The sequence below is a fragment of the Pseudorca crassidens genome, chromosome 10 (genome assembly GCF_039906515.1).
Source record: "Pseudorca crassidens isolate mPseCra1 chromosome 10, mPseCra1.hap1, whole genome shotgun sequence".
NCBI lineage: Eukaryota > Metazoa > Chordata > Mammalia > Artiodactyla > Delphinidae > Pseudorca > Pseudorca crassidens.
In genome coordinates this window covers 33,086,586-33,104,295 of record NC_090305.1, presented here as the reverse complement: position 1 = coordinate 33,104,295, position 17,710 = coordinate 33,086,586, and the positions used below count along the sequence as shown (strand labels likewise).

Genomic DNA, 17,710 nt, shown 5'->3' with positions numbered 1-17,710 from the left:
GACTCTGTCCTCCACTGTAGACAGTGTTGTCCGTGGGGCCTGTCACGGCACCTGTGTGGGCGTCCCAGGAGGTGAGGCCTGGTCTCCAAAGGGTGGACTCTTGTCTGATTGTTGCTCCTCTTCCACAGAAGGGCAGCCGTCTAACCCAGTGCTTCCATAGATGAGCCAAAGGAGGTCACCCGGCAGTTTAGCCAGAACGTGCCTACAACCCAACTCCCTCAGCCCGTGGCTCACTCCTGGCCAAGTGACTGAGGGCTTGTGAAGGTGACACAAAAGCTGTATTTTTGCTGAGGGACATAATCCCCTCTCTCTAAGTTCTCTTGCCTCATGATTGAGAATTCCTCTTTTGAGCCCTCAGTCCTCTGGAGAGACCATTACTCTTAGAAAAGTGTAACTGTCCCTCACCTTCTGTAATTACATAAAATGGCTGATGTGTCAATCTTCGCATTTGAAAAACATGACAGCGTGGCCAGTACATCTTTCAGACTCTTACGCTTATGCATCAGGTGACACTTTGGATATAGAATGAAGCGACTCGGAGCTCAACGTGACAGCCAGCTCATAAAGAGGGAGCAGCCCTCAGGTGTAGCCAGTAGCCTCAGGGTGGAACTGAATTCCTGTGCCATGAGGAGTCATCCACTGAGAGGCCCCCCCGAGTCCACCGCGAGGGTGCGTCCTAGGGCAGTGAGCCTGAGTGGGACTCATTCACTCACACTTTGGACAGTCATTCAGCGGAAGTTTTTAGGGACCCTGAATTTTAAATCCCACCATCCAGAAGAGTCTCTGTGAGACGGCCACCCTCCTTGGGAGATTCATATTGGATCAGGGGGGTATCCGCGTTTCCTGGAGTCCACTACTTTTCAGTGTTCAGAGGGGAGGGGGTCCCGCAACCGTCAGCCAGCCTCTGGGGCCTGGCCTGCATCCACACCCTCGGCTTCCACCTGGTTACCCTTGCCCAGCTTCTTCAGGCTCTCCAGAAAGGCCTTCCAGGTCTCCGGAATGCTCTTCTCCAGAAGCCAGCCCTCACTCTCGCACTCGGGGTCTTCGGGGTTGGCCACGCCTTCCAGCGCCGTGTGCAAATAGCGCAGCCCGATGGTGATGGTCACCTGGTGTGGGGAGAGGAGACTTAGAGGAGATCTGGGAGAAGTAGCTGGGGCAGGGGTTACCAGGAAACCATGGCAGCCACCAGCCTGCTCATCCTGGGAGCCCTTCAAACAAGGTACTGTTGGGGCTGGGTTGGCGAGGCCCTGCCTGCCCCAGCCAGGCCTGGGTGCTCGCGATCTGCCTGTGCTCCAGCCTCATCTCAGACCCCATTCTCCTCCCTTTCCCGTCACCCTGGGTTTCTTTGGATCCTGCCCACACCCAGCCTTTCTCCTCTCCAGTTTTACCATTTGCTGTTTTCTCTACTTAGAACATTATGGGTGCCCCTGCACCTGAATTCTCCCCTCTTTGCCCTCAGGTCTCCCCCTTCCTGGGGGCATTAATCCTGGGCTCCTTCTCTCTGTGTCCACCCCCACTCCCACCCCGTTCCTGGCACGTTGCTAGGCACATAGCAGGTGCTCAGCAACTATTTGCTGGACTATTGTTTCCTTTTCTGCAAACAATAGTGATAATACGTTTTCCCTCTACTTGTGTTATTGTGATACTAGAGCATGAGTGGGTGATCTGTTTGGATTTGCTCACTGGAAGTCACTGCAGCAGTCTCTGGTGCCAGAATGCCTGGGTTCAAACCTCAGCCCTGGCACTTAGCCAGCCATGTGACCAGGAAACCTCAGTTTACTCATCTGGTTTGCAGATTTTCAGATGAAGTACCGCCTGCTCCATGGGCATGCTGTGATGCTTCCATATGTGTAGAGCATGGTACCTGGTGCACAGCAGGGATGAATAGGAATATCAGCTGTAGTTGGTTATTAGTGAGCATGGTAAGTACTGCTTCCACTTTTCTAACCCTGTATTGTGTTAGCCACTTGTTTCTACACAAATTCCTGGTTTGCTGTCTTACACTCTTCCTTTGATGGTATAGCAAACTCTGTGAGAGGCCTAGGCCCACTAATGGAGAACATCCACCCCCTGAGGGCAGGGGTGGCCCTGATGCATCTTGTTCACCTGCTGTCCCAGCCCCTACAACAGCACCCAGTGGTGGTAGGGCCTCAGAAAACGTCTGTTGAATGAATGCTCTGGGAGCATTTTATAACTACAGCAGTAGATGATAATAGTAACGAATAGTTTTAGGTTATTGTTGACTGAAAGTTTAATAAGATATTTTTACAGTGGAAAGACTCACCTCCAGGAAGTCCTCCTGGTGTGCGTGTACCCACTCTGATTCCTTCCTGCTTTCCTCAAGAAGGCCCCCTGTTGCACTATGAATTTTGTGCTAGGTAATGGTCCCTTTGGTTCATGAGTCTGATGTGGACTCATGGATTGTGAGACCCAGGAGGGCAAGGCTGAGGGCAGGATCTTATCAGCCCCCCTTGTGCCCATCACAGAGCTCTGCCCCCTAAAAGACTCAGGGGAAAAGGATTAAAACTCCCTGTTCCCAGTGAACAGTTCCTCTCCTTAAGCGGTCACTAGGTTCCTGGAAAGGTGGGTAAACTGAGAGGCAGCCAATGGAACTCCATTTTCCCACTGACTTCATTTATCCTTTCAGTCTTCTTTTCATGCGTTTTCAAGGAATGCAAACTTCTAACCTTCTAGCAGTAAGCTTCTCTCCTTATTCTACCCACATATTCCCAAGACTCTGCCTCAAGGAGCTGGTGACTAATAAATCATCATGAATATGCTTGCATTTGCCTTAATGTGAAAAGAAGGCCTTCCTCCCCATCTCACCCCCTCAACAGGCAGTACAGTTCTTCTGGTGTGATGTGGTAAGTTAGAAGTGGTGCGTCTCAGCTGAGAGCCCAGCTATGTGTGAATTTCCATAGCACTAAAGATTGACTTATTTAAGGGAACCTTTCAGTGAATCTTCTCTGATGGGCAAAGTTTCCCCACCTAATGTTTCTGGTTTTGTACATTTAGGTTTTGGAGTTTGGGTTTCTGCTGTCAGCTCAAAGCATGAGCCCATGAGTCACACTCTGTGCCACCTTGGTTTACCCCTCGCTGACAGTGGGCTCTCGTTCAGCACCCAGGACAGCGCCCAGTACTCGTAGGTTTTTGAGAAACTATTTCTTCAGTAAATGAATGAATGAGGGCTTGCTATATCCCAAGACCTGCAGCTACAGAGAGGAATTAAACCTAATAGATGAGATAAGATGAACCTACAAATAATTAGAATACCAGGTAAATTGCTACCAGAATCTCAAGAGAAGCACAAGTCATTGACTGAGAACACTTTGATGTGCCTGTATCTCCTGTTGCCTCCCAATAGTTCCAAAGCTAAATGCTGGCAGCCCCCTATAACAGAGATGTTAAGTAACTTTCCGAGTCCTTAGACTCAAAAAGTGGAGACACAGGATAAACCTCTGAAACATGCAAAGTGAAAGAAGCCAGACCTAAAAGGTCACATATTATATGATTCCCTTTATATGAAATGTCCAGAATAGATAAATCCACAAGGACAGAACACAGACTGGTGGTTGCCAGGGGCTTAGGGGGAGGGGAGGAGGGGGACTGACTGCTTAATGGGTATGAGGTTTTTTTGAGGGGGCGATGGAAGTATTTTGGAACAAGGTAGAGGTGGTAGTCACACAACATTGTGATTGTACCAAATGCCACCAAATTGTTCACTTTAAAATGGTTAATTTTATGTGCTGTGAATTTCAACACAACGAATTCTTTTTTTTTAAGTGATGGGACAGAAACAAAAAATAGAGGTGCTGGTATTCAAGCCTGGGCCTGCCTGCACGGCGGGCAGAGGGCTGGTTCCCAGGAGGGAGACCCAGGCCCAGCTCCACCCCATCAAATCCCAATGGGGCAGGTGGCTCCCTCTTGCCCTGCCCCCCACCAGGCAAGGGCCTACCTCAAAAAGCCAGACGAGGAGCGTCACAGCGCCCACGGAATTCATGAGGTTGCTGTAGTAGCTCAGCAGGGCGGCCCTGCAGCCGCGCACCCACAGGTTGAGCTCCTCCGTCTGGTGGTCATAGCTGTAGTGTGCAGAGTTGTTGGTGAGCTGGTACTGGATACAGGGCCGTGGCGAGCTGGGGTTGCAGCAGCTGAAGGGGACTCCATCCACCAGGTACCGCCCATCCACGTTGCTCTTGATGCGACTGGAGGAGAAACAGACGGCTTAAGACCAGCTTCTTGAACTTCTCACCAGGGGCCAGCTCCTCCCATCCCCTTCTGAAAATCTGGAATATTCATTCATTCATTTGCTGTCTTGAGAAATATTTACTGTACACCGACTATGCGCCAGCCACTGTTCTAGGTGCTGAAGATGGAGCAGTGACCCTAGAGAGCCAATGCCCCAGCCTTCCTGGAGCTTATGTTTAGAGGGTTAAGATAGATGATAAACCAAGAGGCAAGTAAATAAGGAACATATGTATTCTAGCCCTTGTGGAGCAATGGAGATTCAACAAAACCTAACAATGACATTTCAAGAATTCTGTGGACCTGCTGATCCTGAAACTGCCTGACGTTTACGTCCTGGAAGCCTCTGAGCAATCTTTGGTAAAACTAAGATCCAGAATGCTGTTCACCTTACTGATTTGCCAGAGGATGGCCTGTTAGAGGTTCAGGATTTCTTCAAGGTCCTGGATAACTAGCGGTATAGATAGTAAAGAAGTCACAAGTTGGGGCATTTAGACAAGAGTGAGTCACACACATGAGAAACGTGTTCATTCTTTTATTGCCCATTGTTTTAACCTGACTGAATACAAGATCGACAAGAGCACTGTACTCCTGGCAATTATTAGGTGTGTTGGAACATGGATGTTGCACTGTAGACAACATTTAACACCAGTCTGTGGAGTACTGCATTGTAAACTGCAAAATAAAGATTTATTTTTAAAAAGAATCAACCACTCTGTGCTGCCAGGCCCTGGCATGCAATGATTTCTTGGGTCCGTGCCAAGCTGGTAGGAAGAGTAGCAGGACAGGTGGTGACTGTTGAGACAAGACTGCCTAGCATTCATGACCATCAACTTCAGCACCCAGCCCCCTCCCCAACCTCATCTCCTCCTTAGAGATCACTGGGGACCAAGGTCCCCTCTGGCCAGATCACTTCTGCTCAACAGATGTTTCCAGAAGGCCTGCTCTGTCCCTGGGCCTTTGCAGGAGCAGAGAATGGGTCTTTGCCCATGGCTTGCTCTCCATACACACTGACCTCTGCCCCCAGCTGGGTGGGAGCTCCGTACTCACCTGAAGGATGCAACTTGCACAATTTTTGCATCTCTCTACTTATACATATATTTGGTTAGAGCACACCATACATTCATGCAGGTTCAAAATTCAAAAGGGGCAGCCATCGTTATAATGAAAATTCACTCCCTCCCCATCAGGCAGGCTGGGTATGTTCCATCTGACCTGTTCGTGGTTACCCAGGCAACTTTACGTGTCAAAATTAATGGAGGGAATTCCCCAGCGGTCCAGTTGTTAGGACTCCGCACTTTCACTGCCAAGGACACAGGTTCAATCCCTGGTCAGGAAACTAAGATCCCACAAGGCACATGGCACGGCCAAAAATTAAAAAAAAAAAAAATTCATGGAGCTGCACACTTAAGATTGCACCCTTGACTGTGTACATGTTATCTTGAGTAAAAAAGGTTTTTTTTAAGTTGCACATGAACAATGCATTACATAATAGCAGCAGACTTTTACAGCACAAGGATAGGGAGCATGTAATTGTTCATAATAGAAATTGTTTCCAACAACGTTCATTGAAATGGTAATTAATTATACTCTTTAAAAAACAGATGTTCGTGTTCAACTTCTAAATAAAATACCCTCAATACAAAAAAGTCTCCCACTCATTCTTGTCCCTTGGCCCCCAAGTTCCCTCACTGTGGCCAGCTCTGTCTGTCCTTTCACAGAAGCTTCAAGCATGGATAAGCAAGCTCAGATTTTGCAGAGTTCTTATTCTTCCTGTATGTTTGTTTGTTTATCCGAATGGTAGCATTATATACACACTGTCTTGAATCATTTTTTTTCCCTTAGCAATACCTTAGAGATTTTTTTTTTTTTTTTTTTTTTTTTTTGCGGTAAGCGGGCCTCTCACTGCTGTGGCCTCTCTCGTTGTGGAGCACAGGCTCCGGACGCGCAGGCTTAGCGGCCATGGCTCACGGGCCTAGCCGCTCCACGGCATGTGGGATCTTCCCGGACCGGGGCACGAACCCGCGTCCCCTGCATCAGCAGGCAGACTCTCAATCACTGCGCCACCAGGGAAGCCCCCGCGAGATCTTTTTATATCTGTCAAATGGAGAGTGTTCTCCAGGTTTTAATGAGGTGCGTGGTGTCCCCCTTGTGCAGATGGCCCATAGGGCCATTTCCTATTGATGGACATTTGGGATTTTCCCAGTGTCTTGTTATTTTTTTTTCTTTTCTCTTTTTTAACTTATTTATTTATTTATTTAATTTTTGGCTGCATTGGGTCTTCGTTGCTGCGTGTGGGCTTTCTCGAGTTGTGGCAAGTGGGGGCTACTCTTCGTTGCGGTGCGTGGGCTTCTCATTGCGGTGGCTTCTCTTGCTGCGGAGCATGGGCTCTAGGCGCGCGGGCTTCAGTAGTTGTGACGTGTGGGCTCAGTAGATGTGGCGCACGGGCTTAGTTGCTCCGTGGCATGTGGGATCTTCCCAGGCCAGGGCTCAAACCCGTGTCCCCTGCATTGGCAGGGGGATTCTTAACCACTGTGTCACCAGGGAAGTCCCCCCAGTGACTTGTTAATACAAACATGGACATGGGTCATTTTGCATATTGGGAGTATATCTAGAGGATCAATTCCTAGGAGAGGCATCTCTGAATCAAAGGGTCCACCTGTGACTGCACCCGAGCTCTGCCATATTTCTCCTCTCGGGGGTTGTACAGTCACACCCACACCAGCCACACCCACATAAGTCCTGTTTTTGATCTTTGCCAACCTGACAGATGAAAAATAATATCTCAGAGTCGTTCTGATTTCTGTTTTTCTCATTGTAAGTGAAGTTAAGTATCTTTTGATGTGTTTAAGATCCATTTGTGGTTTCTTTTCAGTGAACTGTCTGCTGATCGGTATGATTAAGACCTGAGGAAGGCTCTGAAAAACGTGGCCTCCTTGGTTCCAGAGCAGTCCTCGCCTGGGTTATGGCGACCGTATTTCCACACACCCTGTAGTCCCTGCCCTCTGTTTCATGGACAGAGCCCACTGCCCAGAGAACAGCTGGCCCTGGATGCACAGGTGGTCCAGGACCAGGACCACGATAAGAGCAGGACAGCCTGAGTTTACTCCTGGTTCATCCCTCTGGAAAAATTCCTTAACCTCGCCAGGCCTCAGCTTACTAATCTGTAAAATGGAGTTGACATACGAGTTGTATGAAGGGATCCACGTAAAGAGGCTAAGAAGAGTGCTTGGTACGTACTAAGCGTGTAAGACATGTGGACGCCTGGGCTAGGGCTGGGAAGGGTGACAGAGCAAGAGACTTCACGTGAGCTCTGTGTGTCGTCGGGGAGCAGCTGTGACAGTGGAACAGACCACATGACACCGCTGGGTAATAGTCTCTTGTGCGTGGGTGGTGTGGCCTCTGCCAGCTGTGGAGAAGAGTGCCTTCTGTGACCAAGAAGGCAAGGGCAGGGACTTCCCTGGTGGCGCAGTGGTTAAGAATCCACCTGCCGGGCTTCCCTGGTGGCGCAGTGGTTGAGAGTCCGCCTGCCGATGCAGGGGACGTGGGTTCATGCCCCGGTCCGGGAGGATCCCACATGCCGCGGAGCGGCTGGGCCCGTGAGCCACGGCCACTGAGCCTGCGCGTCCGGAGCCTGTGCTCCACAACGGGAGAGGCCACAGCAGTGAGAGGCCCGCGTACCGCAAAAAAAAAAAAAAAGAATCCACCTGCCAATGCAGAGGACGTGGGTTCGAGCCCTGGTCCAGGAAGATCCCACATGCCACGGAGCAACTAAGTCCATGCGCCACAACTACTGAGCCTGTGCTCTAGAGCCCATGAGCCACGACTACTGAGCCCGCATGCCACAACTACTGAAGCCTGTGTGCCTAGAGCCCATGATCCTCAACAAAAGAAGCCACCGCAATGAGAAGCCCGCTCGCCACAACTAGAGAAAACCCACGCACAACAACGAAGACTCAATGCAGCCAAAAATGAATAAATAAAATATTTTTAAAAAAATAATAAAAAAAAAAGACTGCAAGGGCAGAGCTCAATGCCAGCCTGAGGCAGGGGCTGTGAGACATTTGTCCAATGATGGGAGTGGCTGCTGCTGAAGCTGAACTGCACCGAGCGCCATGGGAGCAGCTCTCCCTGCACAGCCCCGCACGGCACCTGGTTCCGCTGGCTGGGGTGGTCCTGGGTGGTCCCAGTGGGAGGACTGGAGCAGAGGCCCTTCAGCTTGGGGCTCCCACCCCCTTCTGAGGGGTGAGCCAGCCCCATCCAGGACTGAGCAGACGTAGTCTCCTACCCCTAGGACCAACCCCAGCAGGCCTGGTCCCCAAATGCAAACACTGTTCGTCCTTCTTCCTGACCTGCAGGCTGTCCCTGGAGCCCGCTTCCACCTGCACAATGTCCCACCTGGGCCATTCCCAGTGTCCCTATGGAACGGAGTGGGTAGAGCACAGAGAGCTGGCCTTTGAGTCTCAAATATGCATTTGTGAGCTGTGGACCTGTGTGAGGTGCGAGCATCACAGCCCCTCTCAGGGGCTGTGGGAGGTTTAAATGAGGCAGTAGGAGGATGCACTTGACACGCCCTATGAGAATGCTGGCTCTTCCCCACTCACGGCCATCTGGGGTGGACCCTACAACCCACCAGGCTGTTCTACAGAGGAGGAAGTGGGGCCCAGAGCAGGGCAGGGCCTCACACAAAGTTACACAGTAAGTGGAAGTCCAGCCCACAGCAGTTGCCCACCCCTCCTCAGAGTTTCCTCAGAGCCTCTCAGGTCCTTCCTGCCTGTTGGCTTTTCTAGCTAAACTTCCTGGGAAAGTGTGAGTTCTCTCCCCTGTTCCCTGTCCCAGGAGCCCTTCCTTGTCCAGCATCATCTCTCCTATGCACTCTCCAGGTGTCCCTAAGGTGGGGTGAAGCCTACAGATCTGCCTCATACTCCCTGAGGCAGGGCTGTGTCTTCCCTCAGACTGGGGACCCTGAGGGTATGCCTGGCTTGGTGGACATTGGGGTTCCCCCAGACCCCCAGCCTAGGACCTCTTGGGGTCCCACATCTCTGAAACTAGCCCTCCCTCTCCATCAGAAGCATTGTCTTGTTGACTTAGCACTTGCCCTGGTTCCAACCACAGATTAAGGCTCCACTCACCCTCTTAAGACAAAGGCAGAGGAGAGCTGCTTAGGTGGTGAGCTGACTATTTATATCAGAGTATTTCCCAGGCTACAAATCTCTGCTCAGGGCTCACCAAGGCTTGTCAGGGTCTTAATTAAGATAAGGCTTTCTTTTAGCCCACTCTGCCATAGCCAAGCTACATATGACTTGGGAAAATCGTCATGTTGGAGTTTTCCTGGAAAAAGCAACATAATTTAGTAGGTGAATCAATAAGGAAAGCCATATGGAAATGAGCAGAGGAGGGAGCCAGGAGTATAACTGATGATGTGTCAATCCCCAACCCGAATGCCAGCTGAGTGACACCTGTGGAATCTTGACAACTCACTTGACTTCTTTCTGTGAGCCTCAGTTTTCTCACCTGAGAAATGACAATATAAGTCTCTGACGGGTGTGATGGTGATTAATTGAGATAATACACATAGAGCACCTGGTATACAACAAGTGCAGTATTAGTATTTCTTTGAAATACTAATAGTATTTCTTTTCTTTTTTGAGTAGTCACTGGATATAAAGAACTGCAGGTGGTGATGGAGGACACAAGAAGGAGGGGACCCAGCCCTGCCCTAAAGAAACCACAGTCTGAAGGGAGACACAGCACTGCTTTCAGGGAGAACCAATCCGACGGGAGATCTAGACGGCAACAGAGTCCTGTCTTATCGGGAGAAATAGACCTGACCTGAGGGAGCCCCAGTCTGAGGAGAGACACAGCCCCGCCCTCGGGGAGCCCCGGTCTGAGGGGAGACGCGGCCCCGTCCTTGGGGAGCCCAGGTCTGAGGGGAGACGCAGCCCCGCCCTCGGGGAGCCCCGGTCTGAAGGGAGGCGCAGCCTCGACATCGGGGAGCCCTGGTCTGAGGCGAGACGCAGCCCCGCCCTCAGGGAGCCCCAGTCTGAGGGGAGAGAGAGCCTCGTCCTCAGGGAGCCCCAGTCTGCAGGGAGACACAGCCCTGCCCTCAGGAATCTCCTAGGCCAAGGTCCAGAATTCTCTAGGTATCTATTAATTGTTTAGGAAGAGGGAACAGGTGTCATGGCCTGTGGGTTCCGTGGGAAGGACAGTAAAGTGAGAGCTTAGTGCCAGCTTCTTTCTCAGACTGAGGGCCCCAGGCCAGGCTTTCCTGGCTGACAGTTCCTTCAGGCTGACAGTGCCAAGACCCCTGAGCTGCTTCATGCTCTGCCTTTCACCCCAAGACACTGAAGCTCAGCTCATCCTGAAAACAGGAGGAAACTTTAAAGGAATTGTTATAAACTGGCTGAAGACCTCAGATGCCTCCTGGTGTGATGCAGTAAGGTACCCATAGCAGCACCCTAGGGGGTGCTTTTGCCAAAACTGAACCTGAATCCAGCCACACCTCAGCCCTGACTACTGGTTTACAGGGAAATACAGAAGAACACGTTAGAAGACAGCAGTTGGCTACAATGGCCCAACCCCAGAATGTGGGAAATTCTGCAGGACAAATGGCCGACTTCCTCCAAGACGCACATGGCATGAAAAGGTAACTATTTAGAGTAAGAGACTTAGGAGACCAAACAATCAAATGCAAAGTCTGGTTTAGATCCTGATTTGAATAAACCACCTGTCAAAGACATCTTGAGACAATCAGAGAATATTGAACACAGGCTGGGTATTAGACGATAGTAATGTCAGTAGGCATTATTAACATTGTGCTTCTGTTAAAAACAAAAAGGCAATAAAGCAAACCCTCTTTATCTGTTAGAAATTCCTCCCAAAGTGTTTACAGGTAAGAGGAAACAATGCCCTGGATTTGCTTCTTAATACTCAGAAGGGGGAAGATGTTATGGGGGAGCGAGGGTACACGGGGATTTGTTATAATCTCTCTACTTTTGTGAATGCATGAAATCTTCCATAATAAAAGTTGAAAATGAAAAAAAAAAAGCAGCTCTGGTGGTTAAGAATCACAAATCTATATCCCGATATCGTGCTCTGAAGACTGAGTCACTGAGAGAGGCGGCATTCCTGGACTCCTCCCTCTGAGGGCCTCCCCCAGTTATAACAGAGTGTCCCCGCCCACCCCCACCCCAGGACCACCAGGCTGGGGAGGGAGTGAGAAGGGAAACCCAGATGCAGGAGGATGGAGCACCGCATGGCTCCACGTGCCACAGCCCACGGAAAGGCTGGGCGGGGGGGGGAGGGGGCAGTTCTGGCTTCTGTGGGGCCTCATGATGATCTGAGACCCTGGCACAGAAGGACCAGAATCCCATCATGATCCACAGGTGTTTGTCGAGCTTGTATCTTATCTGCCCACACCTTCCACTGTCCCTCTGGAGGAGGAAGAAGAGAGCAAGACAGACAGAGGAAGAGGGAAGACCTGAGGCCCCTCCCCACTCCAACACCCCCCAGCTGTCGGAGAACAAGCACTCATCTAACACCGAATCTGTATGAGGCAGAGTGGAAAGAGCAGAATCAAAACCTGGCGCTCCCTACAGTGGGATACCATCCCAAAAGAAGAAGGAATGAGTGCTGATGCCTGCTGCAACACGGATGAAATTGGAAAACGGTATGCTAAACCAAAGAAGCCAGACCCCAAAGGACAAATATTATATGATTCCATTCAAATGAAATGTCCAGAACAGGGAAGCCTATAGAGACAGAAAGTAGAGTAGTGATTACTTGGGCCTGGGGGCAGGGGAGGCCGGAGTGAACACTGAAGGGTGCAGGGTTTCTCTGTGAGGTGGTGAACACATTCTAAAATCAACCTCAGTGTTGGTTGCACAACTCTGTGAATGTACTAAAAACCGTTGAATTGCACACTTGAAATGGGTGAGTTGTATGGTGTGTGGAATATATCTCCATAAAGCTGGTTGGTTGGTTTTTCCAAAAATTTGCCCCACACCCCCAACCCCAGCTTGCCACTTCCTGCTATGAGATTTTAGGAACATCCCTTAAGCTCTCTGAGGTTCAGATTTCTCATCCACAAAATAGAGATTAACAGTAAAAACAACAAAAATACAAACCCCCCAGGAGAGGTTTTGTGCACACCAAATAAGGGCCTTTTTCCTCCCCAAAGACCCAGCAACTTAGCAACAGGGCAGGCTGGGGTGGGGGTGGGGTGCGGTCAAAGGCTTGTAAATTCTTGTAAAAAATCTTGAATTGTTCCCACCTGATCTCCATGTTTAGATCAGGAGCCTTCAGGAACCAGCTGTTGACCTTAAATATTCCCCTGAGAAATCTCCAAAAACCAGCCATCCCTCCATGCTTGTCCAAGCTCACAAGTGCCAGGCTCAGTTAGGATGCTCAGTTCCTCTTAATGTTGTGACCATATTTGTGTGTGTGTGTATGTGTGTGTGTGTGTGTGTGTGTGTGTGTGTAGCAGAGAAAATTTTTTCCAAATCAATGGAGTTAAGATTGTTTCACACCAATAAGTTGGTATGGGGCATTGAGGTAATTTTGATCAAGTTTAATGTTTGCCTGAAAATTTGGATATGCCGACCATTGGGAGTGGAGCAGCCTGGAGCATTTCTCCACCCTGGGACAGAAGGGGATTTGGGGATCACAGAGAGATCTTGTAAGTCTCATCAAGGACTGACTCTGTGCGGAAGACGATCAAGGAAGATGACAGAGGAGAAGATGAGAAGCCCCTTCCCGTCCATCACAAAGGCTAGTTCTACCCTCAGCTTCTGCTTCCCCCACTCTCCCCATCCCCAGGAATCCTGCTTGTCCCTCTTGCCCTCCTAGGGCAACTCGTATAAATCATGCCACTTTGTGCTGTCCCTGCGGATCTGTCCCCTAGGAAGGGCGGAGTGGTTTACAAGCTTCCTTGACAAGGGATTTGTAGCAGTAATCCCCACCCACAGAGAAAATACCATCCCAAGCAGTGACCTTCAGTCTGACTTCGCTTCCATCTGAGGAGCAGCTAAGCTAGCCATCTGGGGTTCACCGGTGTTGTCTGGGCTTCAACCATGTCCTGATGCCAGTGTGCCCAGCGCCCAGGGTGCATGTCCCCTTGGACTCACCAGCCTCACTCAGAGGATAAACCAGCTGGATGAACAATTGAAGCCCTAGCCTCAGGCAGGGAATGGGTAGAGTTGGACAGAAGGAAGAGGTGAGGGAGAGCCACTGGCTCTGGACAGGCTGACATTTCCCTGGAAAACGACTCAAGACCCGCAATGGTGGGTCTCTGGGAAGGGGTATGCTGGGATCAGCACAAAGGGTGAGATTCTCTTTCTCACCAGCACCTCCCTACATCCGCCACTCAGGATTTTATTTTTACACATGCCAAGAACACTTTAGAAACACTTTATCGAGTTGCACTATCATGATTTAAGTAGTAAACACCAGCAGGCATTTATTGAGCACCTGTTGTATGCCAGGCTCTAGACAGAGCTAGGAGGTGACCTCCAAAGTTGTGTATTCTGGTGCCTTCCTTTAAAAGATGGGCAAGCAAAGGCCCAGGGCATCGAATGACTTATCCAAGATCACCATCTAATTAACAACAGAGACAAAACTACAGCCTAGACCCCCTGACTGCCCCATCCTCTGCTCTTTCCACCGTATCCAAGGACAAACACCTTGAGAATGGTTGCTCAGGGTTGAAAGGTTGGAAAACAAGGGAACCAACCCAGAAATTTATGCTTTTAGGACCGAATGCACTCACTTTGAGTGAATGAGACAAGCAGCCAGATGAAGTCTCGGTATATGTGATCCATGAATTCCCTCCTCCCGAATGAAGCAGACACACGGTCCTGGCTGGGTCTCCCCCTGGTGACCCCCATTCAAATAGTTTCTATAACTTGACACTTTCCTCCCATCTTAGCCAAACATTAGGTTGAACCATATGAAGTTGCTATTTTTATCGCTCAAAAATGATAGAATATTGACAATTCCCTATGGTCCAACCCAATACACCCTCACACGCAGTAATAAGTTGTGCACACAGAGCACCCAATGGGGAGGAAAAGGCACTGGACAGGGGGAGTCACAGGCTCGTGTCTCCGTGTCCCCATATCATTCTGACCCCAGGACTGGAGGCTACTCACTCTTTGACTTCTTTGGAGGAAAAGTCCAGATAGCGGTTGCTGATCCACTGAATCTCAAACCAGTCCCGAAAGCCGTTGTTGCCACAGCACTTGAACTCAATTTGCAGCGTGTCGATGGTCTTCTTCATGAAACACCTGCCTGGGGTGTCCGTGTCCCGGTAGAACTTCATGCCATTCTTGAGCCCGTGGGCCAGCGTGCTCTCCAGGGAGCCCCGCAGGAGGAAGCAGCAGAGGGCCACCAGGAAGAGGACAATGTTGAAGAGAACACACACGGCCAGGTATGGCTTCAGCCAGGGCTTCCACTTGGCGTACTTGGCAGGGTCCAAGGCGTCATAGCAGATTTTACCCGCCAGAGAATTGAAGACACAGGACAGCACCCCCATCCCTATCAAGGAATTGGGCACAAAATGGCTCTCGGAATTGTCCATCATATCGCTCCGCTTCCTGAGTTCAATCTTTAGGAACAGCCCTAAGCCGAAGATGATGATACCAGCCAACACGGAGAGCCAGTTCATGAGCCAGAGCCCTTGGGCCAACTTGACCCGCTTCTTCTGGTCAAATTTGACTTTCAGCAAAGCCATACTTGCAGAGTGCAGTCCAGGCAGCCTCTCACTCCTGACCTCAGTAAGCCCGGAGCCTGAAGACTCAGGGCCTTGGGAAGGGTGCAGATGGCCCAAGCTGCAGGGAGCTGCTCTGGGGGCTGCCCATGCTGCGTCCCCTAGCCTGGGACCCCTGTAAACTCACTAGTGGGAGCAGGGGCCTCAGAGTCACAGCTCATGAAGGGGCCAGTCCTCCGCGTGTCGTTTCTGCAGCTCCCTTCCCGGCAGAGGAGGGACAGACTGAAGGCTGCAGATTAAAAGTGGGATCCACAAGACATCTTGCTAATCTCTTTAGCCAGGTTCATCCCATTAGATAAAGCCGTGCGAGTTTCAGAACATGGTCAAGAGGAGCCTCCCTGGACACCCTGGAGCAGAGAGCTCTGGGTTCAGCTTGAAGAATCAGGAGTAAAAAAGACAAGACTAAAAAAAAAAAAAAAAAAAGACAAGACTGGGCTTCCCTGGTGGCGCAGTGGTTGGGAGTCCGCCTGCCGGTGCGGGGGATGCAGGTTTGTGCCCCGGTCCGGGAGGATCCCACATGCCACGGAGCGGCTGGGCCCGTGAGCCATGGCTGCTGGTCCGGAGCCTGTGCTCCGCAGCGGGGGAGGCCGCAGGGGTGAGAGGCCCGCGTACCGCGAAAACAAAACAAAACAAAAAGACAAGACTGGCCAGAGAAATGGGCTTTATCTGGAGGTCTGGCTCAGATCACATCATGTGTCTCCCCAGAGCATGTTTCTGGGCCAAACTCCTTCAAAATTTAAAACTTTCTAATGGGACAAAAGACATCATTATCCAAGTTGAAAAACAAATGACAGATTGTGAGAAAACATTTGCAACATGTAAAAAAAAGAATGAATAAGCAAAAAAAGAAAAAAAAAATTAACTGCCACAGTTCCACATCAAAAAAAAAAAAAAATCATCAACTGGAAAAGCAGGCAAAGGAAAGGAACAGGTGATTTATAACAAGCGAACCTGGAAAGTCCAAGGATCTGGAAAACTTGTCAATCTGAGTAGGACAAAGGGCAATGCAATTAAAACAATAATAAAAGACCAAACTTGCACATCTGTCAAAATTCTGTCACCAATATAAACAAAGGTAGTAGAAATGAGATATACATTCTTGATGAGTCTGTAAATTTATTACTATTTTTAATTTATTTCTTGGAGTAGTTTCAGGTTTACAAAAAAAATTGAACAGAAAGTACAGAGCGTTCCTAAATACTGCTTTCCCCCAACCAATTTCCCTATAATTAACATCTTGCCCTTGTGTGATACATTTATTACAATTGATGAATCAATTTTGATACATTATTAACTAAAGCTCATAGTTTACATTAGGGTTAACTCTTTGTGTTGCATGGTTCTATGGGTTTTGCCAAATGCATAATGTCACGTTTCCACCATTATATCATATAGTATCATACAGAATATTCTCACTGCTCTAGTAACCCCTGTGTTCCACCTGTTCATTCCTCCTCCCCTCCCTGCCCAATCCCAGGCAGCCACTGTCTCTATAGTTTTGTCTTTTCCGTGTCATATTGTTGGAATCATACAGCATATAACCTTTTCAGGCTGGTTTCTTTCCCTTTGCAATATGCACTTAATGTTTCTCCATGTCTTTTTGTGGCTTGATAGCTCATTTCTAGTTATCACTGAATAACATTCCATTAATGTGAATGTACCATTGTGTGTTTATCAATTCACCTATTAAAGGGCATCCTGATTGCTTCCAATTTGGGGCAATTATAAATGAAGCTGCTACCAAAACTCTACTATGGAGGTTTTTGTGTGAACATAAGTTTTCAACTCATTTGGGTAAATACCTAGGAGTGCAATTGCTGGATCATATGGTGAGATTATGTTTAGCTTTGTAAAAACCTGCCAAACTATCTTCCAAAGTGGCTGTATTATTTTGCATTCCCACTAGCAATGAATGAGAGTTCCTGTTGCTCTACGCCCTAGCCAGCATTTGGTATTGTTAGTGCTCTGGATTTTAGCCATTTTAGTAAGTGTGTAGTGGCATCTCACTTGTTTTAATTTGCATTTCCCTAATGGCATACGTTGCAGAGCATCTTTTCATATGCTTATGTGCCATCTGTATATCTTCTTTGGTGAGATGTCTGTCCAGCACTTTTGCCCACTTTTTAATTGGATTATTTTCTTTCGATTATAAGTTTTTACAGCCTTTTGGGAGAGTAATTTATCTATCTCTATTAAAATTTAAAATGCACATGGCCAGTGATCCAGCAATTCCACTTCTCAGAACAGCCTGTGTATAACCAGAAGCCGTTTTAAGAAGAAACCGATCCTGTCCTCAAATTCATGTCCACCAAACACCAAGGAAGTCTTCATGATTAGAATAAGAGGCCCATGAGCTCAAGGCAGTAAGAGGGTCAAATCTCCAACCTGGAATCTCCTTTCTTCCCTATGTGTTTGTTGGGTTCCACTAGATTCACCACCTACACACTCCTCTCTAAGATCTCCAAATCACTAAGTAAAATCGAAGGAGTATTTCTCCACATATAGAGGAGGTGTGAGAACAAAGCAACGGGACCTGATTTTTTTGTCCTCCAGCATAGTCACCTCGGAAAACAAAACACGTATTCCATTGCTGGACCCAAGTCTAAACTCCAATTTGAGAGTGATTTCCAAGGCCAGGTTCTGAGCCATTTGGGGAAATCAGTCTTGTTATTTTTTTGTCAGACCACATTTTGAGTCAAAAAC

General features: G+C 49.0%; 1 protein-coding gene across 1 annotated transcript; it reads right to left on the bottom strand.

The window, feature by feature from the left end:
- Window positions 1–893: 893 nt before the first annotated feature.
- On the bottom strand, window positions 894–14,971 carry PRPH2 (peripherin 2). The gene is made up of 3 exons (XM_067752961.1): window positions 14,391–14,971; window positions 3,956–4,202; window positions 894–1,106 (listed from the first exon to the last, which is right to left on the bottom strand). The coding sequence occupies exons 1-3, from the start codon at window positions 14,969–14,971 to the stop codon at window positions 894–896; spliced, it is 1,041 nt and encodes a 346-aa protein (XP_067609062.1).
- Between the last annotated feature and the right edge of the window lie 2,739 nt (window positions 14,972–17,710).